This window comes from Nannobrachium achirus (genome assembly GCF_963921795.1).
Source record: "Nannobrachium achirus genome assembly, chromosome: 9".
Classification (NCBI taxonomy): domain Eukaryota; kingdom Metazoa; phylum Chordata; class Actinopteri; order Myctophiformes; family Myctophidae; genus Nannobrachium; species Nannobrachium achirus.
The window spans coordinates 50,420,104-50,443,334 of record NC_137818.1 but is presented as its reverse complement, the minus strand read 5'-3'; the positions used below and the strand labels follow the sequence as shown (position 1 = coordinate 50,443,334).

General features: G+C 40.5%; 1 protein-coding gene across 1 annotated transcript; it reads left to right on the top strand.

Annotated features, from left to right (window-relative positions):
- Nucleotides 1-1,682: 1,682 nt before the first annotated feature.
- LOC308290944 (toll-like receptor 13) lies at nt 1,683-9,926 on the top strand (the record flags this gene model as incomplete). Its single annotated transcript, XM_080732859.1, has 5 exons — nt 1,683-1,691; nt 5,547-5,694; nt 5,943-6,060; nt 9,258-9,364; nt 9,907-9,926. The coding sequence occupies 5 exons, from the start codon at nt 1,683-1,685 to the stop codon at nt 9,924-9,926; spliced, it is 402 nt and encodes a 133-aa protein (XP_080588985.1).
- Between the last annotated feature and the right edge of the window lie 13,305 nt (nt 9,927-23,231).

The following is a 23,231-nucleotide window of genomic DNA, read 5'->3' as shown; positions in this document are numbered from 1 at the left end:
TGAATAATCGATTCATCATTTATGAGATCAAAGTTGATTATCAAAAAACATTATTTCTGTTAAATTTTATATTTTTGTCTTATGTTTATTATTATTATTTATGTCTTTATTATTATTATTTTTTAATTATTTTCAAGGAGTGACAAAACAGACTGCTGAATGAAATGAAATATGAATTTTAACTTTTGGAAGGCAAAAAAAAGAGAGACTTGATATGCCATATAGTCAAAGGGACTATTTTGCATTACTTCTACAAGTGGTAAATACACACACAGCTGTGCTGAGACTTTCTTCACAACATAAAAGATGAAATGAATGCAAGCAAGCAGCATGTATTGTTAGGGCAGTACATTTATGTAACTATACATCAGTTCGACCAATTATATTACACAGTACAATATGGTATAAATGTCCAGTCAGAGAGATACTTCTGCTGCACTCTGCCTTTCTGGTTTGATCTATTTAAGGCCTTCGATCAGGATAAGGTCATACATACTTGAGCTTACGCACACACATCTTATATAGGGACTCCAGGAAACTACCAGAAATCTGCGTGGTCACTCTAATGACGAGGCCTGCACCCAGGCTCTGTTAGACTGGTTTAACACAGACGCTTTATCACCCTGAGGAACTGGGGGACACGTGCACACACACACACACACACACACACACACACACACACACACACATACATTCACATACATATGTCTCAGCCACCAGCAGGGCGAGGCCTGCTTTGCCTTGGGGCTCCAAGCAACTTGCTTTTCTGACTGAAACTGCACTTAAGCATGTGCGCGCGCGCACACACACACACACACACACACACACACACACACACACACACACACACACACACACACACACACACACACACACACACAGGGTTCCTCCTCTATCAATGCTCTGCCTTCTTGTCACTCTAGTTATTTGTGAGGTTCCAGTGAGCTATAGTCAAAGGAACTTCCATGCCACTTCTCTCTGATGAAAATAAATATATTTATATAGATTAATTGTCAACACTGGAAGGACAACTGTCTGTCACTGAGTTGTAGGAGTTCAGGTAAGATTGATATTTGACTTCCTTTGCTATATGCATGTGTTTATGCAAAAAAACAAACAAAAAAAAAACAAGATTGAGCAAGAAAAAACTAAGAATAAATGTATGTACACATTTACACATGGTACCTGGGAAAGACATATAAAATAAAGGTGTGTAAGCATAGCAGATGATGTATACTTGTCTTGTATAGAGGGTATGCTCATGCTTAAAGGGAATGTCAAATCGAGTGGCACATTGAGTGGCAAATCGAGTGGCAAAGTGAGTATAATGTTGTTTAACATGGTTTAATGCAATCAGATATGACTTTTCTTTTTGGATGTATCAGAAAGTATGTTTTGCCACTCAGTAGGCATTCCAACATATCTTCTGGGTATGGACACTATGGCAAATTGGGAGTCCAACTAGTACTAGTGCTTCTCAAATGCTTTATTTGCAAGGACCCCCTTAACTCTGACAGTGTACAAAATTGGTTCCATTTGAACACTCTCAATTACAGACCTGTTGGTCATTTAGGGCTAGATCTTTACACGTGAATCCCCAACCCACCAGGTTTCAGTTAGGTTCTTGTAAAGGAGCGCTTGTTTTCGGTGGAGATGACGGAGGCGCGCCGTCTCAGGCGACCATGAGCCACGTGAGACACCGCGTTGACGTTAGTTAAGATGCTAGGAGAAAGAATACGAGAAAAATATTTTTTTTAAAAGCACAAAGAGACAAGTTAATGCAATATTGTTCTCAAGGTGGATCATACATACAAACTCCAGGAACTATGGGGCTCTTAAGCCGTGACATCATTTTGTAGTCAGACCCCCAAGCAGATTTATTGTCAATATGGGCACTCCGAGACAAAAATAACGACTTAAGTATAATTCTTCCACTTTCCTGTCAACAAGAAAGAGAAGAAAAATGTGCTTATAGTAAAAAGATTCACAGGTGCTGGTGCCTTTTGGCACCAGAAGTGCACCTCTGCCTACAAAATGATGTCAGACTTAAGAGCCCCATGTGGTTGTATGTTGATTGTGGAGAAAATATTTCATTTAGACACTGTAAGAAACTCTCTGTTTGCACATAAAAATGTTGACAGACCAGCAGAGTGGCTTTAAGGCCACATTCCACAGCAGCCATCACTGGAGGAGTGACAAGATATATTATGTGTTGTGGAAGTTTGGACGAGTGTTAAGGCATTTTCCCACGGGGCGCAATAACGATAAAAAAATATAGTTTTTCAATTGAAGTGGATGGTAGCGTCCACACGACAACGATAAAGCCCTCATAATTGTGAACGCCGTTCATATCGTTATTGTTATTGCACCCAGTGGGAAAGGGCCTTTATACAGCACATGACTTACCTTGTTTTATTCTGTAGCTGAGAGGAACACATCTCCTAAAAAAAAATATATATATATATATATGTTATCGATTGCTCACTTTTGATCAACTTAAAGGAGTAGTTCACCCCCAAAATGACTTTTTTTCTATTGATTACTTATATGCCATGGAGACTTGAGTTCAATAATGTTTTTTGTGTTTTGTCGCATTCCTAAGACAATAATTTCATTACAATAAATGTACTCCCATTGATTCTGGATGGGTACCCGCATGCATTTGGGTCCCCATCCGGAATCAATGGGGGTAAATTTACTATAATCAAATTTTTGTTTTAGGAATGCGACAAATACAAAAAGATATTATTGAGCTCAAGTCTCCATGGCGTCGGTAATCAATAGAGAGAAAGTCATTTTGGGGGTGAACTACTCCTTTAAAGAAGCACACCAGGGGGTCTAATGAAGTACGGTCAACCTCCTAGACACATGAAAACCAGAAAAAGTACAAAACTATGGCACACCTCTTTAAGTAGTGTGCGTGTGTTTGGGTGTGTGAGTGATTGGGTAGATAGACATATCTATATTGTAGGGAGCATTTCCATGTTGTTCATAACCATGGAAATTAACTAAGCAATCTTCTTGATTCGATGATAATAAGTGATGTGAAACAGGAAGTTAATATAGTTATCTTTTCTATGTTTGTGGAGGTATGTTTGTAACTGTAAGCACGGTAACTGTTTTACATTTGTATTGTCTTTAGGTCACCAGTGCTGAACAGTGTTGTCACCAACCAGTGTCCACAGCAGAGTTACTGCACCAAAAGTACCTGAAGTTGACCCTGAAGACAGCCATGATGCCACAAACAAGAAGTTGGCATTGTTTCCTCTTCTTATTTCTTTCTTTCACACTTCATCTTACTCCCACACTGGCTTACACCCTGAATGACTGCACTATTGTTCACTCTGAAAATGTCACTGCTGGTGTTTCAGTCGATTGCCAAGGTCGCTATGGTCGTCGACTCGTTAGCGTACCAGAGGACATACCCAGAGAGGCTATATCATTAACACTCATGGTGAATAGCATTCAAAAGATAAACAGGGCAGATTTTTTATCATCTGTCAAATCTTAGAGAATTGGACCTGAGTTATAATGAAATAACTCATGTAGATGAAGGTGCTTTTGTCCATTTGTTGGAACTTAAAATTCTCAATATGGAGTATAACAACGACATAACAAAACTGCCAGACAAAGTTTTTCAGGGACTGTCTAACCTCTTGGTACTGAGAATGTTTGTAGACAGTCAAACACAAACATCCAACATCAACCCTGCTGCCTTACAGTTTGTCCCCAAATTACAGGAACTAAGTCTGATGTCCAATAAAATGACAGATATCATCGCCATTTTACAACTACCACACTTACAGGTGCTGAACATGGTCTTTGAGGACGTGGGGTCTTTTCAATCAAAAGATCTGCCGTTAAACATGTCCTCTGAGCTCAGGGAGTTGAGTTTGTCTTCATGGGTGATGAAAACGTTTAGCATCTCAACACCTATATTTCCACATCTTGAGACACTCGACCTGTCAGAGTGTTGTGGTGAAGGATGGGAGTGGGACATACCAGACAGGTTTCTTCTCAGGAATATAACTAAGGTCTGTTTTGGAGGAGGTGATTATGTATGTAACAACATCAGAAAGTCTCTACAGAGCCTTGATTCACTAGAGCACCTACAGCTGACTCAAATGGGAACGTTATTAAACAGAGATCTCCTCAACATTGCCTGCAATATATCCACCCTGAGGACACTCGACCTAAACAGGAACTATTATCACAACCTAGGTGAAATACTGACACATTGTACTCAGATAACTAACCTGGATCTGTCATATAATGACCTGACTGAACTGTCTGAGGATTCAATAAAACAAATTAAGCAGCTGAGTCATCTGAACCTCGAATACAACAGATTGTCCAAAGTGCCAGGCGATATTAAGCATCTCTCTGTGCTTAATATCCTAAACCTGCGTCACAATATTATTCAAGACTTAACCTGCCTAGACTTCTTAAATTTAACAATTCTCACACACCTTCATCTAGACAACAACCACATCACTGAACTCAAACAATGTTTTTTTCAACATCTCAATGAGTTAAAAGTTCTGACTTTGAATAACAATTTCATTTTGTCGTATGACAACACGTTTAAGACTGGTCTACAGAAACTAGAATTTTTGGATTCAAACAACAATGCCATCCAGTCTTTCGATGCCAGGGAATTAACTAATCTGAAATCGCTTAAGCACTTAGATGCAGAAATTTATCTTACACAGTATTATTATTGTTTTGGAGGACTAGATGAACTTGTAACACTTAGTTTAAGTTATAATATGCCGAGCCCCAGCAAAATGATCTCTTCACCTCCCCTTGATGTATCATTACTGAAGAGCCTGAGGAACTTTACAATACAATTCATTCCAGAAACCACTGTGATATTTCTTGTATTTCCTTTCCGCATGAATAGGATGCTCACACAAATGAAACTTTTGGAACACTTGACAATTGACCATGTCTATTACACACCAGACAATATACCAGACAATGACACACTTAACAATGTACCACAGCTGAAGACTCTTGCCTTAAGGAACACTAATCTACAATACCTGTACGCAGAGATGTTTTACCCAACCCCCAAACTAGAGGTTCTTGATCTCTCCAACAATAAACTTAAGTCTCTTCACTTCCTGCTACAAGCTAACCTGACTCGACTCGTTGGGCTCGACCTGAGCCAGAACCAGTTGACGGCGATCAATGTTTCTGTGTTCAGTTTTCTACCTGCTCTCAGGTATGTTTACATGGCTGACAACCCTTTCAATTGTGATTGCTCTAATTATGACTTCCTGCTGTGGATGCTGACCAACAAACAAACACTGTTTGTTTTAGCTCACAGCTACACTTGTGGCTTTCCTCTGGCTAAAGAGGGAACCAGACTTCTGGACTTTGACTATCCTTCCTGTGAGCAGATGGACACTAGCTTCATCTGCTACATTTCCTCCACTTGTGTGATTGTGCTGACTCTGCTCACATCCTTCACCTACCACTTCCTGAGGTTGCATCTTCTCTATGCCTACTACCTCTTCCTGGCCTTCCTTCATGATACCAAGGAAAGAAAGAGAGGGACTCCTCAGCGCTACGATGCCTTCGTCTCCTACAACGTTCACGATGAGCTCTGGGTTGTCAGAGAAATGCTTCCAGTGCTGGAGGGAGAGCAGGGCTGGAAACTCTGTCTGCACCACCGAGACTTTCTACCAGGTACAAACCTCTCTCTGTACCTCACTTACACTGTATTGAATTATTGTTATAGCTGTTATATCTTATAAGAGAGAGAGAGAGATAGATAGAAAGATAGTAGGCTACTACATAAGCCTACTATCTTTCTATCTATCTATCTATCTATCTATCTATCTATCTATCTATCTATCTATCTATCTATCTCTCTCTCTCTTATAAGATATAAATAATTCTGAATCTGGTTTAAATAATGCTTCATATGTGTCCAGGTAAAGCCATCATAGAGAACATCACAGATGCCATCTATGGCAGCAGAAAGACCATCTGTGTGATCAGCCGTCATTACCTGGAGAGTGAATGGTGCTCTAGAGAGTTCCAGATGGCCAGGTGGGGGCGCTATTCTTCTGATATTTCACAGAAATTCCAGAATGGCATACAGCACTCTGTGGGAAAAGTGTGCCAGTACTCTGTGGGCACCCTTTGATCTGAGTGTATCAAAGGGTGCGTTTGGAAATGCGCACCGGGTGTGTGTTCAGTGTTGTGAGTGCCTAAACCAAAACCTAATCCTAACCCTAACCTCAGTAAAACTATGCCTAAACTCAACCCTAACCCTAACCTTAACCTCAGTAAAACTATGCCTAAACCTAACCCTAACCACACCCGGTGCGCATTTCCGAACGCACCCTTTGATACACTCGGACTGAAACACCAGCAGAAAACACTCTCCCGTACTCTGTGTGACATAAATATATGATTTATTAAGGCAGCAGCTAACTAACATTAGATGTTGGAATTTGGAAAATCTGATCTCAATCAACACTTTTGAATAGGAAGCTTTTCTTGACATTTACTTTTAAATAGATCTTATTTACAAGTCAATTCTAAAATGTTTGTTTGAGAAGGAAATACATAATTTATCCTCAACTGAATAATAAAATAATAACAATAATCTTCTCATAACACTGTATGATTAGTTATAATAACCTATACTATATCATATCCAATGCTTTATAACATTAATGCTGACACATTACAAAGCATTTTTTGTATTATTTATTAGGTCTAGCATACATCGCATTGGGTTCTTATCAAGATGGCGGCAGCAGGGTGGCGTGGGGCTGCCAGCTCCTCTGGCCGCACTAAATCAGAAGTTTACCGAACTACTGATAATAAGGTGATTGTGGAAGATGAACTTTTAAACTTCCTTGTCATCGAAATGAGAACTATGAATCACAATGACATTATTTTATTGGCCTCAAACAACTTCAGCACCGAGTGGATTGAATCCTCGAAGAAGCTACTGTTTGAGCTGTGCCCTCAAACGACGCAGCGCTGTGTCGCACACAAAGGAGCACAGGAGGACGCCAACAACATTAAAACGTGTTTGCAGCTGCTTAATGAATGTGGTGAGGATACACCAAGATTTGTCTCACACTATCTGGATGACCTCCCCCCTGTTTCATATGACAACATTGACGTCTCTGCGTTGTTGGGGCGGATGGAACAGCTGAATAAGGACCTATGTTGTGTGAAAAAAAACACTTGAAGCCCAAACGGAGGCATGCGAGGGTCTGCGAGCAACGAACATGGCCATTGAAGACCGAGTGTTGGCAATTGAGAGGCACTGTGGTCGTGGACCATCTACTAGCGTGGACCCCGGAGTGGCTGGGGAAGAGAGGCCAAGCAAGAGACGAGGACAGCAGCAGAGAACGCTGATCAGGAAGAAATGGAGGCTGGAGGCTCAGTCAACTCGGCGGGACCAGCGTCCACGCCTATTAAAGTCTCCTACATGGACCTGTGTCGTGAGGGAAGGACGCCGCTGCAGGGCGACACCCAAGCCCAAGCAAGCACCGTGCCCAAGTGGGGCACAGTGCTGGGGACAAAGCAAGGCGTCTGGTTGTTGATAAACTGCTGGAAGAAGGTGACATTCTGTGCTTACAAGAGACTTGGTTACCTAAACAAGACCTGGAAAGGCTTAATACACTACATTCAAATTTCCATGGGGCTGGAGAGTCCACCACTTATCTTAGTGAAAAAATAGCACTCGGAAGAATACCTGGAGGTGTTGCAATTCTCTGGGACAGTAAATATGACTATATGATCAAGTGTGGTCTTTTATTATTCTAAATATATACACCCCTTATCAGGCCTGGAATTTCATCATTTTAGGGCAAGGCCACTTGGCCTTTGGTGTTGTCCATTTTTTGAGGGCACAAAGGCCAAATGCCAGGGCAGGAAGGCTATCGAATAAAACAAGATTTTAGTCCATTGAAAGAATTTGTTGAATTTAAGGGTTAAGGATGAAAACCTAATCTGCAGTGAAATAGATAAATGACCAATCAAAGTCACTGGATTGGTTTAAAGATGGGGACTCTGGGAGTTAAGATTTCAGAATCTCTGACTAGAAAGAGACACTGGTGTCTACTGTCTACATATTGACAAGACAGACAGAGGAGAAAGTGGTACAGTCAGCTGGGGCATTCAGGCCACTGTGGCCTCAGGTCATGCCATTGGTTTGAGGGGCACAAGGCCATACAGAGGGGCAACGGCGGCCATGGCCTTCATGGCCTCCATGAAATTCCTGCCCTGCCCCTTATGAGTCATACCAAAATGAAGACGAATATAGCAATTATTGGCATGTATTAATGCATTCATCAAGGATAATGTTACATCCTGTGTCTATAGTGTGGGTGACATGAATGCTGACATATCAGATGATAAATCTCTGTTTGGCAAATGCCTACTGAATTTTTGTAATGATAATACTCTTACACTGTCAAGTAAAGCTCTACTACCTGAGAAAAGCTATAGTGAAGCATGGCATACAGTGTCATGGGTAGACCATTGTATATGTACTGCAGATGCACATGCTTCTCTTGACAACATGGTCATTTGCTATGAGTTGGCCACCTCTGACCATATTCCTTGTGCTTTGACTCTAAATGTTGAAAATATATCAATGCTTGCTGTGGTTGACAATTAATCAACCACAAGGACGCTGGATTGGCTAATCCAGGGGGAGGCTGGATTGGCTAATTGAAAAGGAGGCTTTTCAATTTGCTTCATTCAATATTTAGATATTTGATGTAAATATTACCAGGCTCTCCTCCTGCAGGGCTTCTCCCCATACACACCCATTGTAACTTCAAACTCCATTTTAACCATGATAGATTAATTCAAAATAACCCTTATTTTTTCTGGTGATTCATACTACCCTCCTAATACGTGAGCAGGCCGTGTTTTTTTGATAACTTTTTTCATTTATTTTTAATATTTTTAATTGTATTTAACTTTTTCCATTTTCCCAATTATTAAAAATAACTGAAAAAAAAGAGTCTGATAACAGTATCATTGTGATTTTAATCAACCCTGTGAAGAGCTCCAATCGGTTCTCATCTATGATCTGGAGACATTGGCGTAGCAGCTACAGACTGTGAGCATATATATTTATATATGTATGTATAGACTATGTCCTCCTTTATCTGTCATTGTAGTATTGCTTTTATTCTTTATTTTTTATCTGTATTAATCCTCTCCTCTCCTCTCCTCTCCTCTCCTCCTCTCCTCTCCTCCCCTGTGTGCAGCTACCGTCTGTTTGATGAACAGAAGGACGTGTTGATCCTGGTGTTTCTGGAGGACATTCCAGCCCAGCAGTTGTCTCCCCACCATCAGATGAGGAGGCTGATGAAGAGTCACACCTACCTGAGCTGGCCCCAGGCTGGACAGCACCCTGGACTGTTCTGGCAGAACCTACGCAGGGCTCTGGACGCGCCTGACACTGATCCGGATTTGAAGCAATAACTCTGGTTTTGGACAGTTTTGTATTTGTATTTTCTCTGTATCTGGGAGAGAGAGATATGCAGCAAAGGTTGTCGGGATCGGGATTCGAACCCACGACACGCTGTCATGCACGAGAGCCTACGTGGTATTCGCCTGGACCGCTGTTTACTTAGACATTTCACGTACAGTGTTTCTCAAACGTTTTAAGGAGTCGTGTCTGTTCTCTGAGGTGTAATACTGCCACCGTGTGATCTATGTATGTATTGTGGGCTTGTAGGCGGGCTATTTCCACAATATGTACAGTATGTAGGATTGTTACTGAAAATACCAGATTATCCACAATGTAAAAACAAAAATGATTTGAGAAAAATAATGTGAGCAAGCAATTAGGGCTTGTTTCCATTGGGGTCCTTTGTACTCAATGTCATTTGTGCCTTGTGCGCTTTTAAACAGTTACACCTTTATACGCCTGATGACCCCTGATCTGAATTAATTCATTTAATTGCAATTCTGGTCTCCCCTTAACCCTGACAGTGTGCAAATGGAACCAAATGGACCCGTGGGTAAATGTGTGGAAATGTAACCGTAAATGTAACCATTCTGTAGCCATGCTCCAATTCGCGTTCCAATTCTCGCCGTGGCGTTCCATTTCTCGTGGCGTTCCAATTCTTCCTGTGATGTTCCATTTCTGCCTCCACCAGCCTCTGTGCATGTGGATGGGCGTATGGCATGAAAAACAGATTTGTTTACTTGTACTGTTCTCCATTTTTGTCTAATAAAATACTCAAACATCAAACATACATACATACATACATACATACATACATACAAGACGGGGTCGACCGATATGGGATTTTCATGTTGGATGTCGATATTGCTAAGTCGTGATCAAAGAGGTCGATAACCGATATTATGAACCGATATGCATTTTAAAGGTGATACACCATGAAATTTCACTTTTCCTATTTTAAAACCTTTTTTTGGGGTCCCACTAGCACCTTCTATCCTCACAAAGTCCCATTTCTGACCGTTGTGTCTTTCTCTGGTTTTGAGAAGGCGAAGGTTAAAAGTATCCCCACGGGTTCTCAAAACAGGCTGGCCAGATTTGCTGCCGATTGTGACGTCATCTGCCGATTGTGACGTCATCACAAAAAAAAAAAGAAAAAAAATTCTTTCAAAAAACTTTTTTTTTCTCAAAAAGATTAGGGGGGGGGGGGGGGGGTGGCGCAGTTCAGGCCAAAGGTGGTACTGCAGCTGAAAATGCTCTGAGAGCCATTCAAAAATGAGAGAGGCTCTCTATTTAGGAGTGGTAATTTAGCCTCAAACCTTTTGAAAAACGTTTTTGGGACAAACAATATGACATAACTACTTTTTAAATGCATGGTGTATCACCTTTAAGTAAAAAAAACAAACAAAAAAATTCCCCAATTTGAAATGGTGGTTAAGTGGTTAATTAATTCATAATTGTTTCCCATCCTAAATGTTCTAGAGGCTCACATCTAGTCGCCACATCATCCTAGAATACAGGCTATATATACTAATATCTGTCATTATTTAACACATTTATTATTACTATTATTATTGATATTTTTTGTTGCAGCTGGTGATATTGGCAAATATCTATCTATCTATCTATCTATCTATCTATCTATCTATCTATCTATCTATCTAATCACTGTGTAGCAATACAAGACTCCACACACTGATTGCACATAATGCCTGCCATTCCTTTTGGAGATGTTGGCAGATAAGAACTGCAGCGTTTTGCATGTATACCAAAAATACTGAGGTAGAAAAGATATACGGAGGATACATCAAAATGAACAGACACAGGGAGGCATCAGCTCTGGCTGGAACTCAGTCGACTCACGATCTGAGACATGGTTTATTAAAGACTCAATGAAATGACTATTTTGGGTATTTTATTTTGAAGTTTCAGTTTGAAAAGGAAGCCTGTGTGTTTCTGAACCTATCTGAGGGGACCAGCCCTTCAGGCGATGAGATTTAAAATCTGAGTAATGGGAGTAATGGGCACAGATATAAAAAGCTAGATGCCTCGTTCGCCTCTGCAGTTAATTGGAGCGATGTGCAAAAGTTCTAGCCCGGACTTCCTGAAAAAACCAAGGGAACGCTGTCAGTCAAAGTGACTACTGGCCAATCACAGTGTGTCTTTTCCGTGACTTATCCAAGGACCACAATTCAATTCAACAGAGCCAGTTCCGATGTTGCGCTGCTCAGCTGTTCTTACAGGCTGCATACGTAAAGACCAGCCCCTACCTGCCTCTGATTGGCTTACTGTCTTCCGTAAGTGTGACGCACGCGGAAGCAATGAACACGGAAGCGACGAAGATTCCCTTGGTTGCTCAATGCATACGCCCCCTAGCCGAAGGAGGCGTCTAGCTTTATATGTCTGTGGTAATGGAAGCCAGCAATGGGAAACAAACAGGTGAATGTAATCAAAGGTTCATTTATATTCAAAAACTCTATGTCATCACTTTTTGAATTTCTGTTCACAGGAAGTAATTAAGAATGGCCTATTTAGGGACCTTTGATAGAAATATACACAAAAATTGTTTATATATTTTCTCTTTGTTTTGGCATCTAGTGTTAGGTATGGCCATATTATCACTACAGATATGCTCTAAAAGTGTGAAAAACATGTTTTTGATTTCACCCTGTCTTTAACACATTGACCGCCATTTTAACATTCACTGTAGGCTCCCCTGCCATTTTGTTTAAGCATTTTCTTCATATTTAGACATTTTTCCTAAATTCCCTGTTTGCACGAAAATGTCATACAGTGCATGGATTAAAAGAGGACATCCTCTAGTCTCTCCAAAAAATATTTTTTTGTATGTACGATGTAGCAATCTAGAGTTTTGGCCATTTCAAACCCCTTGTTTTTTCAAAATCCAGGTGGAAATTCAAAATAATTGGAGTTATTGACCTTTTTGTGAATGATCTGTTTTCAAGTGGATAACTCACTTGAGATGTGTCTTTATGGCTTCAGGCATTATCAGATAAGTGTACTAATGTAATTATGTAATAGGATTTATTTTTAGAATTTTCTGTTTAGAAAAATGCAGAGAAAAATATTTTTATTGGCTATATCTGACCAAAAAACTCACATACTATATTGCAGTATTTCTGTGAGTATTTCTGTGAGCCCCCACTTGGGGACGCTTTCTCTCTGTCTCTGTGTGTCTGCTGGTTGTCTTTTGCTCTGTACAGGTGCACACACACAAATAGACATAAAAGGGGGCATGAGTCTTTTTTCTAACATGTCCTAGAATGTGAAAATAGCAGATCTACAAGCTCTACAAGCTCAACACATCGCTCTGAGACTGTGACACATTGAGAGCTTGTCATTCAATTTTATATGAGATACTTCAATGGTTTCCAGTGGAAATAAGCTTAGTCTTTTCATGGATCTCCTTTTAGTAGACCTTGTACCAGTGAACTGTACCGTCATGAAACTGTACCTTTTCCTATGCAAACTTCTAATAAAGTCTTCAATCAATCAATCAAAGTCGAGCTTGTAGATCTGCTATTTTCACATTCTAGGACATGTTGGAAAAATGTCTCCCCCTGCCCCTAAAAAAATCCTCTGCACTGCCCTGCTAAACAGCTCCTCTGCGTCTTTGCTCGTTAGTAACGACACTAGTTGATCTCTTGCTTTTTGGGAGGAGCGTGGTGGGGGAGCGTGGGAGTTTTGGTGGTGGTCCGTGAGAAGTGTTGGCTGGAGACCAGGCAGGGTAATGAGAGGACGGACCCCCTTCCAGGGACCACTTCACTTGTCTCTGACTCAACTGGATCGCGTTGTGAACTTTATGTAATCGGGCAGTTTTATTGATTGATTTTGTAAGAGTTGATTATCGTGTTCCCACTGCTCTGCGGAGCGAAGCGTTGGGCCCGCGGACCCCCTGTTAGAAAGCCGACCAGGGACCCCCCTTTGCAAAGGACCGCCTGGCGCCAATGGCCTGCTTGGCTGCTTGTGGACCATTACAAAACAATATATTATAGCCTGGATATATGGATTATAACCTGTGGATTCTAATCAACCATCATCATTCTCAGGTATGTTTTAGAAGCATTTATATGGCGAATTGGCGATAATTATTTTGTATCTAGAGAGAGAGAGAGAGAGAGAGAGAGAGACAGATCTCTGAATCAGAGACTCTGATAGCACTGTGCTGATCAGGACAGGGGGACCACTGAAACAGACAGTGGTCCGTGGACCACCAGCCAGCTAAGAGATGTTCACACACACACACACACACACACACACACACACACACACACACACACACACACACACACACACACACACACACACACACACACACACACACACAGCTGTTCTCACACTTTTTTTTTCTTCTCTTTTTTTTCCGCCAGCCTTGTGTGCGCAAAATGCGTCACTGTGCCAGTTCACTGTGGGTTATGGGGAGATTTATATGCATTTGTATTGCAATTTATACATTATTACAGTCTTTTTTTCAAACACACTTACTTTGATGTGTGATATTTTAGGTTCTCTGTAAGATAAAAGGATAAAAATTTGTCACGAGCTGGGGGAGAGTGTAATTAAACATTACATTATATAAAAGCAAATTCTCGGGACTATCGGGCCTGGCGGGGAACGACATTGGGATTTTCTCGGGACTATCGGGGGAGGCGGGGAATGAGTTAAGTCACCTTTTATAGGAAAGGCACGCACTTCCGGTCCAGCAACTTCACAATAAAAGTTGGTAAAACATCACAATAATAAATACAAATATAGCTGCAAGCAGCGATAAAGTGGCCAAGGCATAAAAAGCAGGAAAGCAAAAAGGCATCAAGGGAAAACAAAGAAGAATATCAAAGAAAAACTAGAAGCAGTGTTCTTCCGAACAGGACTCCGGCAGGTCAGGTAGGTTTTTTTTGGCCTAGTGGTGACTCTATAATAGGCCAAAGTGAAAAGGGTGCCACGTGTTCTTGGGCCTTTCACGGCAATCGGACGCTGCATGCGGGATTTGAAGCATTTTGTTCCAAAAATGTGTTTTGCAAAAATTTACCCGCTGGTGGCGCTATAACAGGCCAATGTGAGAAGGGTGGCATCTGTTCCTTGGCCTAGTGGGAATGTGTGTGCAAAATCTCACACACATAGCAGGCTGCGTTTGAGACATTTTGTTCAAAAAGGAGCAATCCTGCAAACCTTGGAATTCAATGTTAGCCAATTAGATAGAATATGATATCTGACAAATCCGTCATGATTACACCACTGTAGAGATACTGTGTACTGATTGTGATTTTCGGATAAAATCTGAAGGAGTAATATCGAAGAATGTGTTTTACATACTGTAAGTCGGCCTTCTGGTGGCGCTATAAATGGCAGATGTGAAAAATGCAGGGCACAGGTTTTTCCTTGGCCTCTGGGAAGTGTGCATACAAAGTTTTACACTAATCGGTGGTTATAGGTAAAAGCACAAATGCCTCTACACAACATGTATGCAAAAGACTGTAGGCCTATATGCAACAGACATAAAAAAAACTGTGATACTATGCACCTGGACAGTTTGATGATGTACATAGTAAGCCTTGCTGAGCTATGAAGACCATATGAATCAGCCAGGCTATGAATCTCATAGGGCAGGAGCCTATCTCCTATTTCTGTAGCGTAAGGCAGCTTGATGTACAAGTACACCCCCTGGACATGACGCTAGTATGTTGCAGGGAGTTACCCCCAATCCAACCCTTGATGCTGAGTTTCAAGCAGGGAGGCACTGGGTCCCATTTTTTAGAATCTTTGGTATGACGCGACCCGGGTTTGAACCCGGATCTCCTAGTCTCAGGGCAGACACTCAAACCACTAGGCCACTGAGCTGGTACATGATATCATTGCAATCCTTGGAAATCACAACATAGGTGTAGACATGACAGTTTGTATTATAATGCTTGTTTCAGGATTTATGATGCAAAATACATTATTTAGTAATGGCGGATATTAAAATACGCATCAAGGGGGGGTTGGGGGACATTTTGAGGAAGGCTCCATATCAGACATTGTTCAAGGAACCAAAATGTAATGTCTACCAAATGTCATGGTTTTATGCTTATATAAACCCCAAGCGGGATTCAATCCAACGACCTTCTGCATGAAAGGTATATGCCCTGACCACTACACTAGGCAGCCACAGGATCTGTTAATCATGTTTGTTTTAAAAAAAAAGTTCTATGTAGGCTGAGTGCCTTGATTTTATTGATTTCTTTTTTATATTTTGGAGGCTTGGGGTGAAATCAATCTGAGTAAATGTAATCTGAGTATTTCTGACATTTTCGAGTGATCATATTTTCTTTTACTCAGAACAGAAAAAAAACGTCCGGTAGAGAAGGGCACATTTTAAACATGAACGTGATCTGGAGTTAGATCAGACGTGTCAACATTAAATAGTTTGACATACGCACATGCCATGGGCATCCAGGATGTTAACATCAACTCAACCCAACGTGGGGTTCGAACTCACAACCATCCGAATATCAGGCACAGGCACTGACCACTACACTACGGCAGTCACACTTAATGGTCCTGTCATTTAAAAAAAAAAGAAAATAAAAAAGAAAAAGTTTCATGTAATGTACTTGACGCCTTCTTTCAAAATGATATAGCGCCCCCCTTTGGCCAATTGGGGTAAGATTGGTTTCAGTGATATTTGGACTAACCCTCCATACTATAGTAGTTCATCATGAAATTTTACTTTGCATGTATGTTTTAGAGGCAGAAGAATAATTTGCATAAAACTTGCAATATTGATTGAATTATTAAAAAAGCATGTTTCAATTTAAAAAAAATCCGATCTGACAGATCTTTAGATATTGGTCCAAAGTTAATGTAAAAAAAGTTCCATGCACGTGATGCGAAAATTCCGGAATAAAAGCGGGTTTAAGCGTTTTACAAACTGCTCAAAATGGCGGAAAATCAAAGGGCGGAGCTTACTTAACAAAGACACAGATGTCTTCTGCTTGAGTCAAGGCACGCGTGTAAGCAAGTTGCATGTCTTCAAACGAAACGAGGCATGACTTATGCCCCTTTAAAGTTTGAGTTTTCAAACGCTTCGTATAGCGCCCCCTTTGGCCAATTGGAGTAAGATTGCTTTCAGTGATATTTGGACTAACCCTCTACATATTTGCCAAATGCCATGAACGTGTCACTTTGCATGTATGATTTAGAGGCAGAAGAATAATTTGCATGAAACTGCAATATACAGTGAATTATTAAAAAATAATGTTTCACTTTAAAAAAAATCCGCCGAGACAGATCTGACCCTATTGGTCCAAAGTTCATGGAAAAAAGGTTTCGCGCATGTGATGCGAAAATCCCAGGAGGAGATAGATTTTGACTGTTTTTCATATAATTCAAAATTGTGGGAGAAGTAAAGGTCAGAGGTCAAAAGTCAGAGCGTAAAAGTTGTTCGGCATGAGGAGACGCATAAGTGTATACAGGTTTCATTGCTGTACCTGAAACAGGGCATGAGCTACACCTGTTCAAAGTTGGCATTTTTCAAAGGCTTCCTACAGCGCCACCCTTTGGCCGATTGTTGCGAGCTTCGCGTTTTAGCCGTTTGGCATAGTCCTCTGCCATACTGCCGAGTTTCGTAAAAAGCGACTGCACGGTCTAGCCGCAAGAGAAAAAGTGGCGGAAGAATAATAATAGTGCTGAAGTCCAATATCAATAAGTGGCCATTTGGCCACTTCGTGGCCTTGGCCACTAATAATAAATATTAGTCCATAATAAATACAATTGAGGTCATATCTTACTACTTACTTACATACTTTTTTTTTCCGATATCGATATTTTGCGATATTAAATGTTATAAATATCGAGTTTGATCATCGCCCGTTTCGATAATCGGTCGATCCCTATACATACATACATACTTACTTAAAAACCTGCACTATCCACACCTTTCACACAGATTTAGGCCACTATTATACTAGGACGCTTGGAAACGCTGCCGGTCTCGTTTTGGATTTATTACCCAAAAAAAACGTTGCGTTAACACCTCGTTGTTGGTTTGTTTTTCTGTGTTTACACGACAAGTTGACAACGCATGAATTCAAGCAACATGTGTCATGTTTCCAGCCTATATATACTGTGTATTTGCCCTTCAACTATAAAATATATATTGTTTTTAATGAGACATGCTTTGTAATTAAGCTACGCTCCCAAATCCATAATATTAGCGTATGTTCGCATATTCATTGAGTCCCGCGGCGCAGCCATTCGGCTGAAGTTAAATCATAACGTCTTTTTTATAGCGAGGTGAAACTCCAACAAAAGCCACCTGGAAGGTGGAGGTTGGAACGTCATTTATATGGAGCATATTTCTGGACATTATCTACGGGGATGGGCGATATAAAGTCTGAAAGAAATGTTCTGTCTATCTGCAACACCGATAGATGCGAGGCAGCGAGCGGAGTACAGAGGCACACATGGGTATGGTAGCTACCATACCTTGATTACAGGGGGAAATAATAAAATGTATACTTCTTAAAATACATTTATCGTGCCTGTAGCTAAGTATTGGCAACATGACTGGTGACTATTGGCAACAACATGCGTGCCTTCACACGTGGGAGACAACAGCCATGTTGCCATACCTTAGCATTTGCTGAACTGACACTGCTGGCGGGAGCAGCCGAATAGGAGGAGGATATTTTTTTTTTTTGTGACATTAAGAGCGAGTGTGTATTCGTGGACTCTGACTGGACAGTAACAGTTTATTCAATATAATAGGCTAATATACGTCTGACTCATCCTACAAGTTTCAGCGTCTGAAAAATAGCCAATCTGCAAGCTCACAACGGAGGAGAGGGAGAGAGCGATAGGAGGATGTTTTTTGTGATTTGAGCTGTGATGTGGTCTCTGACTGGACAGTAACAGTGGACAGGTTTCTTTTTATTCTGTCTGTCTGTCAGCATATTCATTACTCTGAAAAGTAAGTGCAGGCAAATCATCGTGATGGAGAAACAAAATAAATCACTCATTACCTTGAGTGCGCTGCCTCTGTGATGTGATGCAGTCCACATTTTGAAGAATTAATCCGTTTTTTAAGTGAAAACAAGAGGAATACATTAGTTTGCTGAGAATGGAATACCATAAGCCATAATGGACTATATGTTACATGATAAAGTGTACAGTTTACTCCTCTTCGCCTGTCAATCAGTTAACAGCGCACGGCTGCAGTGGATGGATCGGCACATGAGAGGCAGAGAGGCACGCACAACTATGGGCTTTAATAATCGTTATATGGTTGGATTTAATCATTAGTTGGCTGAGAATGGAATACTGGTTTAAAGTAACTTTGAGGAGAGGAGAGCTGTTGGTTATATAGGCTAGCGACTCCAGTCAGACCATCAGCTGTAGTAGCCAGCTGCGACACATGCACTAAATTGATCTGACCTACTTTTTTTTACGTCTTTTGCTGGCAGTTGTAATTGATTGTTTTGGAGAAGGATTCCAATTGTATAAACATTTTTAAAAGGCTTTCATATACTCCTGATATTTTCCAAATGAGGTTTGGGCTAATAGATCGCTATGTCTTCAGTTTTGGCTATTTTCTGGGTTTTAATTACAACAAAAAGATAATAACTAGAAAAATATTGTTCCTTCGAAACAATTGTGGGCTCGCTTCAAGCCAGAAAACAATGGCTATAAAAGCACAAAATGTCAAGATCGCAGGCAGTGCTCTCTTTGACGTTACTGACGTCAAAGATTGGTCCATTTTGTTCCAAAAATGTGTTGTGCAAAAGTTGACCCGCTGGTGGCGCTATAACAGGCCAATGTGAGAAGGTTGGTATCTGTTCCTTGACCTATTGGGAATGTGCTTGCAAGATTTCACGCACATCCCAGGCTGTGTTCATGATTTGAGGTGTTTTTGGCTTTGGACACTTTATCGCTGCTTGCAGCTATATTTATTATTATTATTTTATAATTTTTTTGTGTGCACTTCATAGGCATGTTAGATAAAGGTCCTTAGATTGCGTGTAGAATGTTTCATGCAAATTGCAAAAAAAATCCTAGAATAAAAACGGGTTTAAGCGTTTTACAAACTGCTCAAAATTATATAGCGCCCCCCTTTGGCCATTTGGGGTAAGATTGGTTTCAGTGATATTTGAACTAACCCTCTACACTATTTTGTCATGAAAATGTGACTTTGCATGTATGTTTTAGAGGCAGAAGAATAATTTGCATAAAAATGCAATATTGTTTGAATTATTTAAAAAAGCATGTTTCAATGTTAAAGAAATCCGATCTGACAGATCTTTAGATATCGGTCCAAAGTTCATGTAAAAAAAGTTTTGTGCACGTGACGCGAAAATTCCAGATTAAAAGCGGGTTTAAGCGTTTTACAAACTGCTCAAAATGGCGGAAAATCTAAGGGCGGAGCTTACTTAAAAAAGACACAGATGTCTTCTGCTTGAGTCAAAGCACGCGTGTAAGCAAGTTGCATGTCTTCAAACGAAACGAGGCATGACTTATGCCTGTTTAAAGTTTGAATTTTCAAACGCTTTGTATAGCGCCCCCCTTTGGCCGATTGGAATAAAATTGGTTTCAGTGATACTTTGACTAACCCTCTACATCTTTGCCAAATGCCATGAACGTGTAACTTTGCATGTATGATTTAGAGGCCGAAGAATAATTTGCATAAAACCGCAATATAGATTGAATTATAAAAAAAATATATTTCACTTTAAAAGAAATCCGGCGAGACTAGTTTGACCGTATTGGTCCAAAGTTCATGTGAAAAAAGTTTTGTGAGCATGACGCGAAAATCCCAGGAGGAGATAGATTTTTACTGTTTTTCATATAATTCCAAATTTTGGGGGATCTAAAGGTCAGAGGTGAAAAGTCAGAGCGTAAAAGTTGTTCGGCATGAGGAGACGCATACGTGTATACAGGTTTCATGGCTGTACGTATAACAGAGCATGAGCTCTACCTGTTCAAAGTTCGCACTTTCGAAGGCTTCCTACAGCGCCACCATTTGGCCGATTGCTGTATAAAATAATAGCACACTTCGCCACTGTAAGCTGAACACATTGATGTTTTTATTTTCATTTTCTCACTAAGTATGTAGGAGTAGAAAGGAACCGAAGTTTTGAGGAGAACTTGATATGACAATATCAAGTTCTCACTAGAAAAATATTGTTCCTTCGAAACAATTGTGGGCTCGCTTCAAGCCAGAAAACAATGGCTATAAAAGTACAAAATGTCAAGATCGCAGGCAGTGCTCTCTTTGACGTTACTGAGGTCAAAGATTGGTCCATTTTGTTCCAAAAATGTGTTGTGCAAAAGTTGACCCGCTGGTGGCGCTATAACAGGCCAATGTAAGAAGGGTGGTATCTGTTCCTTGACATATTGGGAATGTGCTTGCAAAATTTCACGCACATTGCAGGCTGTGTTCATGATTTGAGGTGTTTTTGGCTTTGGCCACTTTATCGCTGCTTGCAGCTATATTCATTATTATTATTTTTTTGTGTGTGTGCACTTCATAGGCATATTAGATAAAGGTCCTTAGATTGTGTGTAGAATGTTTCATGCAAATTGCAAAAAAAAAATTCTAACGGGTTTAAGCGTTTCACAAACTGCTCAAAATGATATAGCGCCCCCCTTTGGCCAATTGGGGTAAGATTGGTTTTAGTGATATTTGGACTAACACTCTACATCTTTGCCAAATGCCATGAACATGTTACTTTGCATGTATGATTTAGAGGCAGAAGAATAATTTGCATAAAACTGCAATATTCATTGAATTTATTTAAAAAAGCATGTTTCAATTTTAAAGAAATCCGATCTGACAGATCTTTAGATATCGGTCCAAAGTTCACGTAAAAAAAGTTTTGTGCACGTGGAGCGAAAATTCCAGAATAAAAGCGGATTTACGCGTTTTACAAACTGCTCAAAATGGCGGAAAATCGAAGGGCGGAGCTTACTTAACAACGACACAGATGTCTTCCACTTGAGTCAAAGCACGCGTGTAACAAGTTGCATGTCTTCAAACGAAACGAGTCATGACTTATGCCCGTTTGAAGTTTGAATTTTCAAACGCTTCGTATAGCGCCCCCCTTTGGCCGATTGGAATAAAATTGGTTTCAGTGATACTTTGACTAACCCTCCACATCTTTGCCAAATGCCATGAACGTGTAACTTTGCATGTATGATTTAGAGGCCGAAGAATAATTTGCATAAAACCGCAATATTGATTGAATTATTAAAAAATTATATTTCACTTTAAAAAAAATCTGGTTGATCAATCTGACCGTATTGGTCCAAAGTTCATGTGAAAAAAGTTTTGTGCACTTGACGCGAAAATCCCAGGAGGAGATAGATTTTTACTGTTTTTCATATAATTCCGAATTGTGGGAGACCTAAAGGTCAGAGGTCAAAAGTTAGAGGGTAAAAGTTGTTCGGCATGAGGAGACGCATACGTGTATACAGGTTTCATGGCTGGACCTCAAACACAGCATGAGCTATACCTGTTCAAAGTTCGCACTTTCGAAGGCTTCCTACAGCGCCACCATTTGGCCGATTGCTATAGAAAATAATAGCACACTTCGCCACTGTAAACTGAACACATTGATGTTTTTATTTTCATTTTCTCACTAAGTATGTAGGAGTTGAAAGCGGACAAAGTATTGAGGAGAACTTGATATGCTCTGGTTGATAGATAAATAATGACAATATCTAAAGTGTGCTCGCCTTATAGGCGAGCCCACAATAATACATTTTCGGTTAGTCTGACAGACTGACACTGCCAAAAGCACGGGAGAGGAGCGGTGTATGTCTCTCTCGGTGAGGACGACCGAGAGAGACACACACTGCTCCTCTCCCGTGCATTTGGGTGGAGGCGGGGGAGGGAGAGGGGGTTCTATCATTGTATTCTCCCGTATTTAGTCGTTTTCTTTGGTTACACAGCTGCGAAAACGATGCGAAACCGCACAAATCCACTTCCAGAGCCGAATTCAAAAAAGTGTCGGATTGGATCATGAAAACGCGTCTGCGTGTGTCAAATTGGCCCTTATCACTAGTAAACACTATCGTCTTACCTAAAATTCGTCCTGGTGTAAAAAGGCCCTTAATTTCTTTGCTAAATAAACTATATTGATTTTAAATCTTTGAATCGAATCGTATCGTATTGCCATGATTGAACCAATATCGTCCATGTATCGTATCGTCAACCATGTATCGTGATATGTATCGAATCGCTATTAAAATGTATCGTTACACCCCTGATACATACATACATAAATACATACATACATACATGCACGCATGCATGCACGCACGCACCCGCGCGCCCACATTCACCAGAACACAGGAAATGACATCTACTATGTTAAAAATGTTCTGGGGGAGGACCCCCAGACCCCCCGCTTTAGGGGTGGGGGCAATGCATGCAAGAAAGATCATACAGATATTCACTTATGTAATGACTTAAAGATGTGAAATCATTATTAAAGATGTCCTTTTGCTTCAGTCATCAAATCTGTACACCAACATTTGGCATTTTAAGGCTGAAATTGTACCCATGCTAGTAAAGCAAGCCTGATAAAAGTATCAAACATGCACAAAATTCACCAGAACACAGGAGATTAAATCTACTATGTTAAAAATGTTCTGGGGGAGGACCCGCTTTAGGGGTGGGGGCAATGCATGCAAAATCATAGATATTCACTTAAGTAATGACTTACAGATGAAACGTCATTATTAAAGATTTGCCTCGGGGCTCCAAGCAACT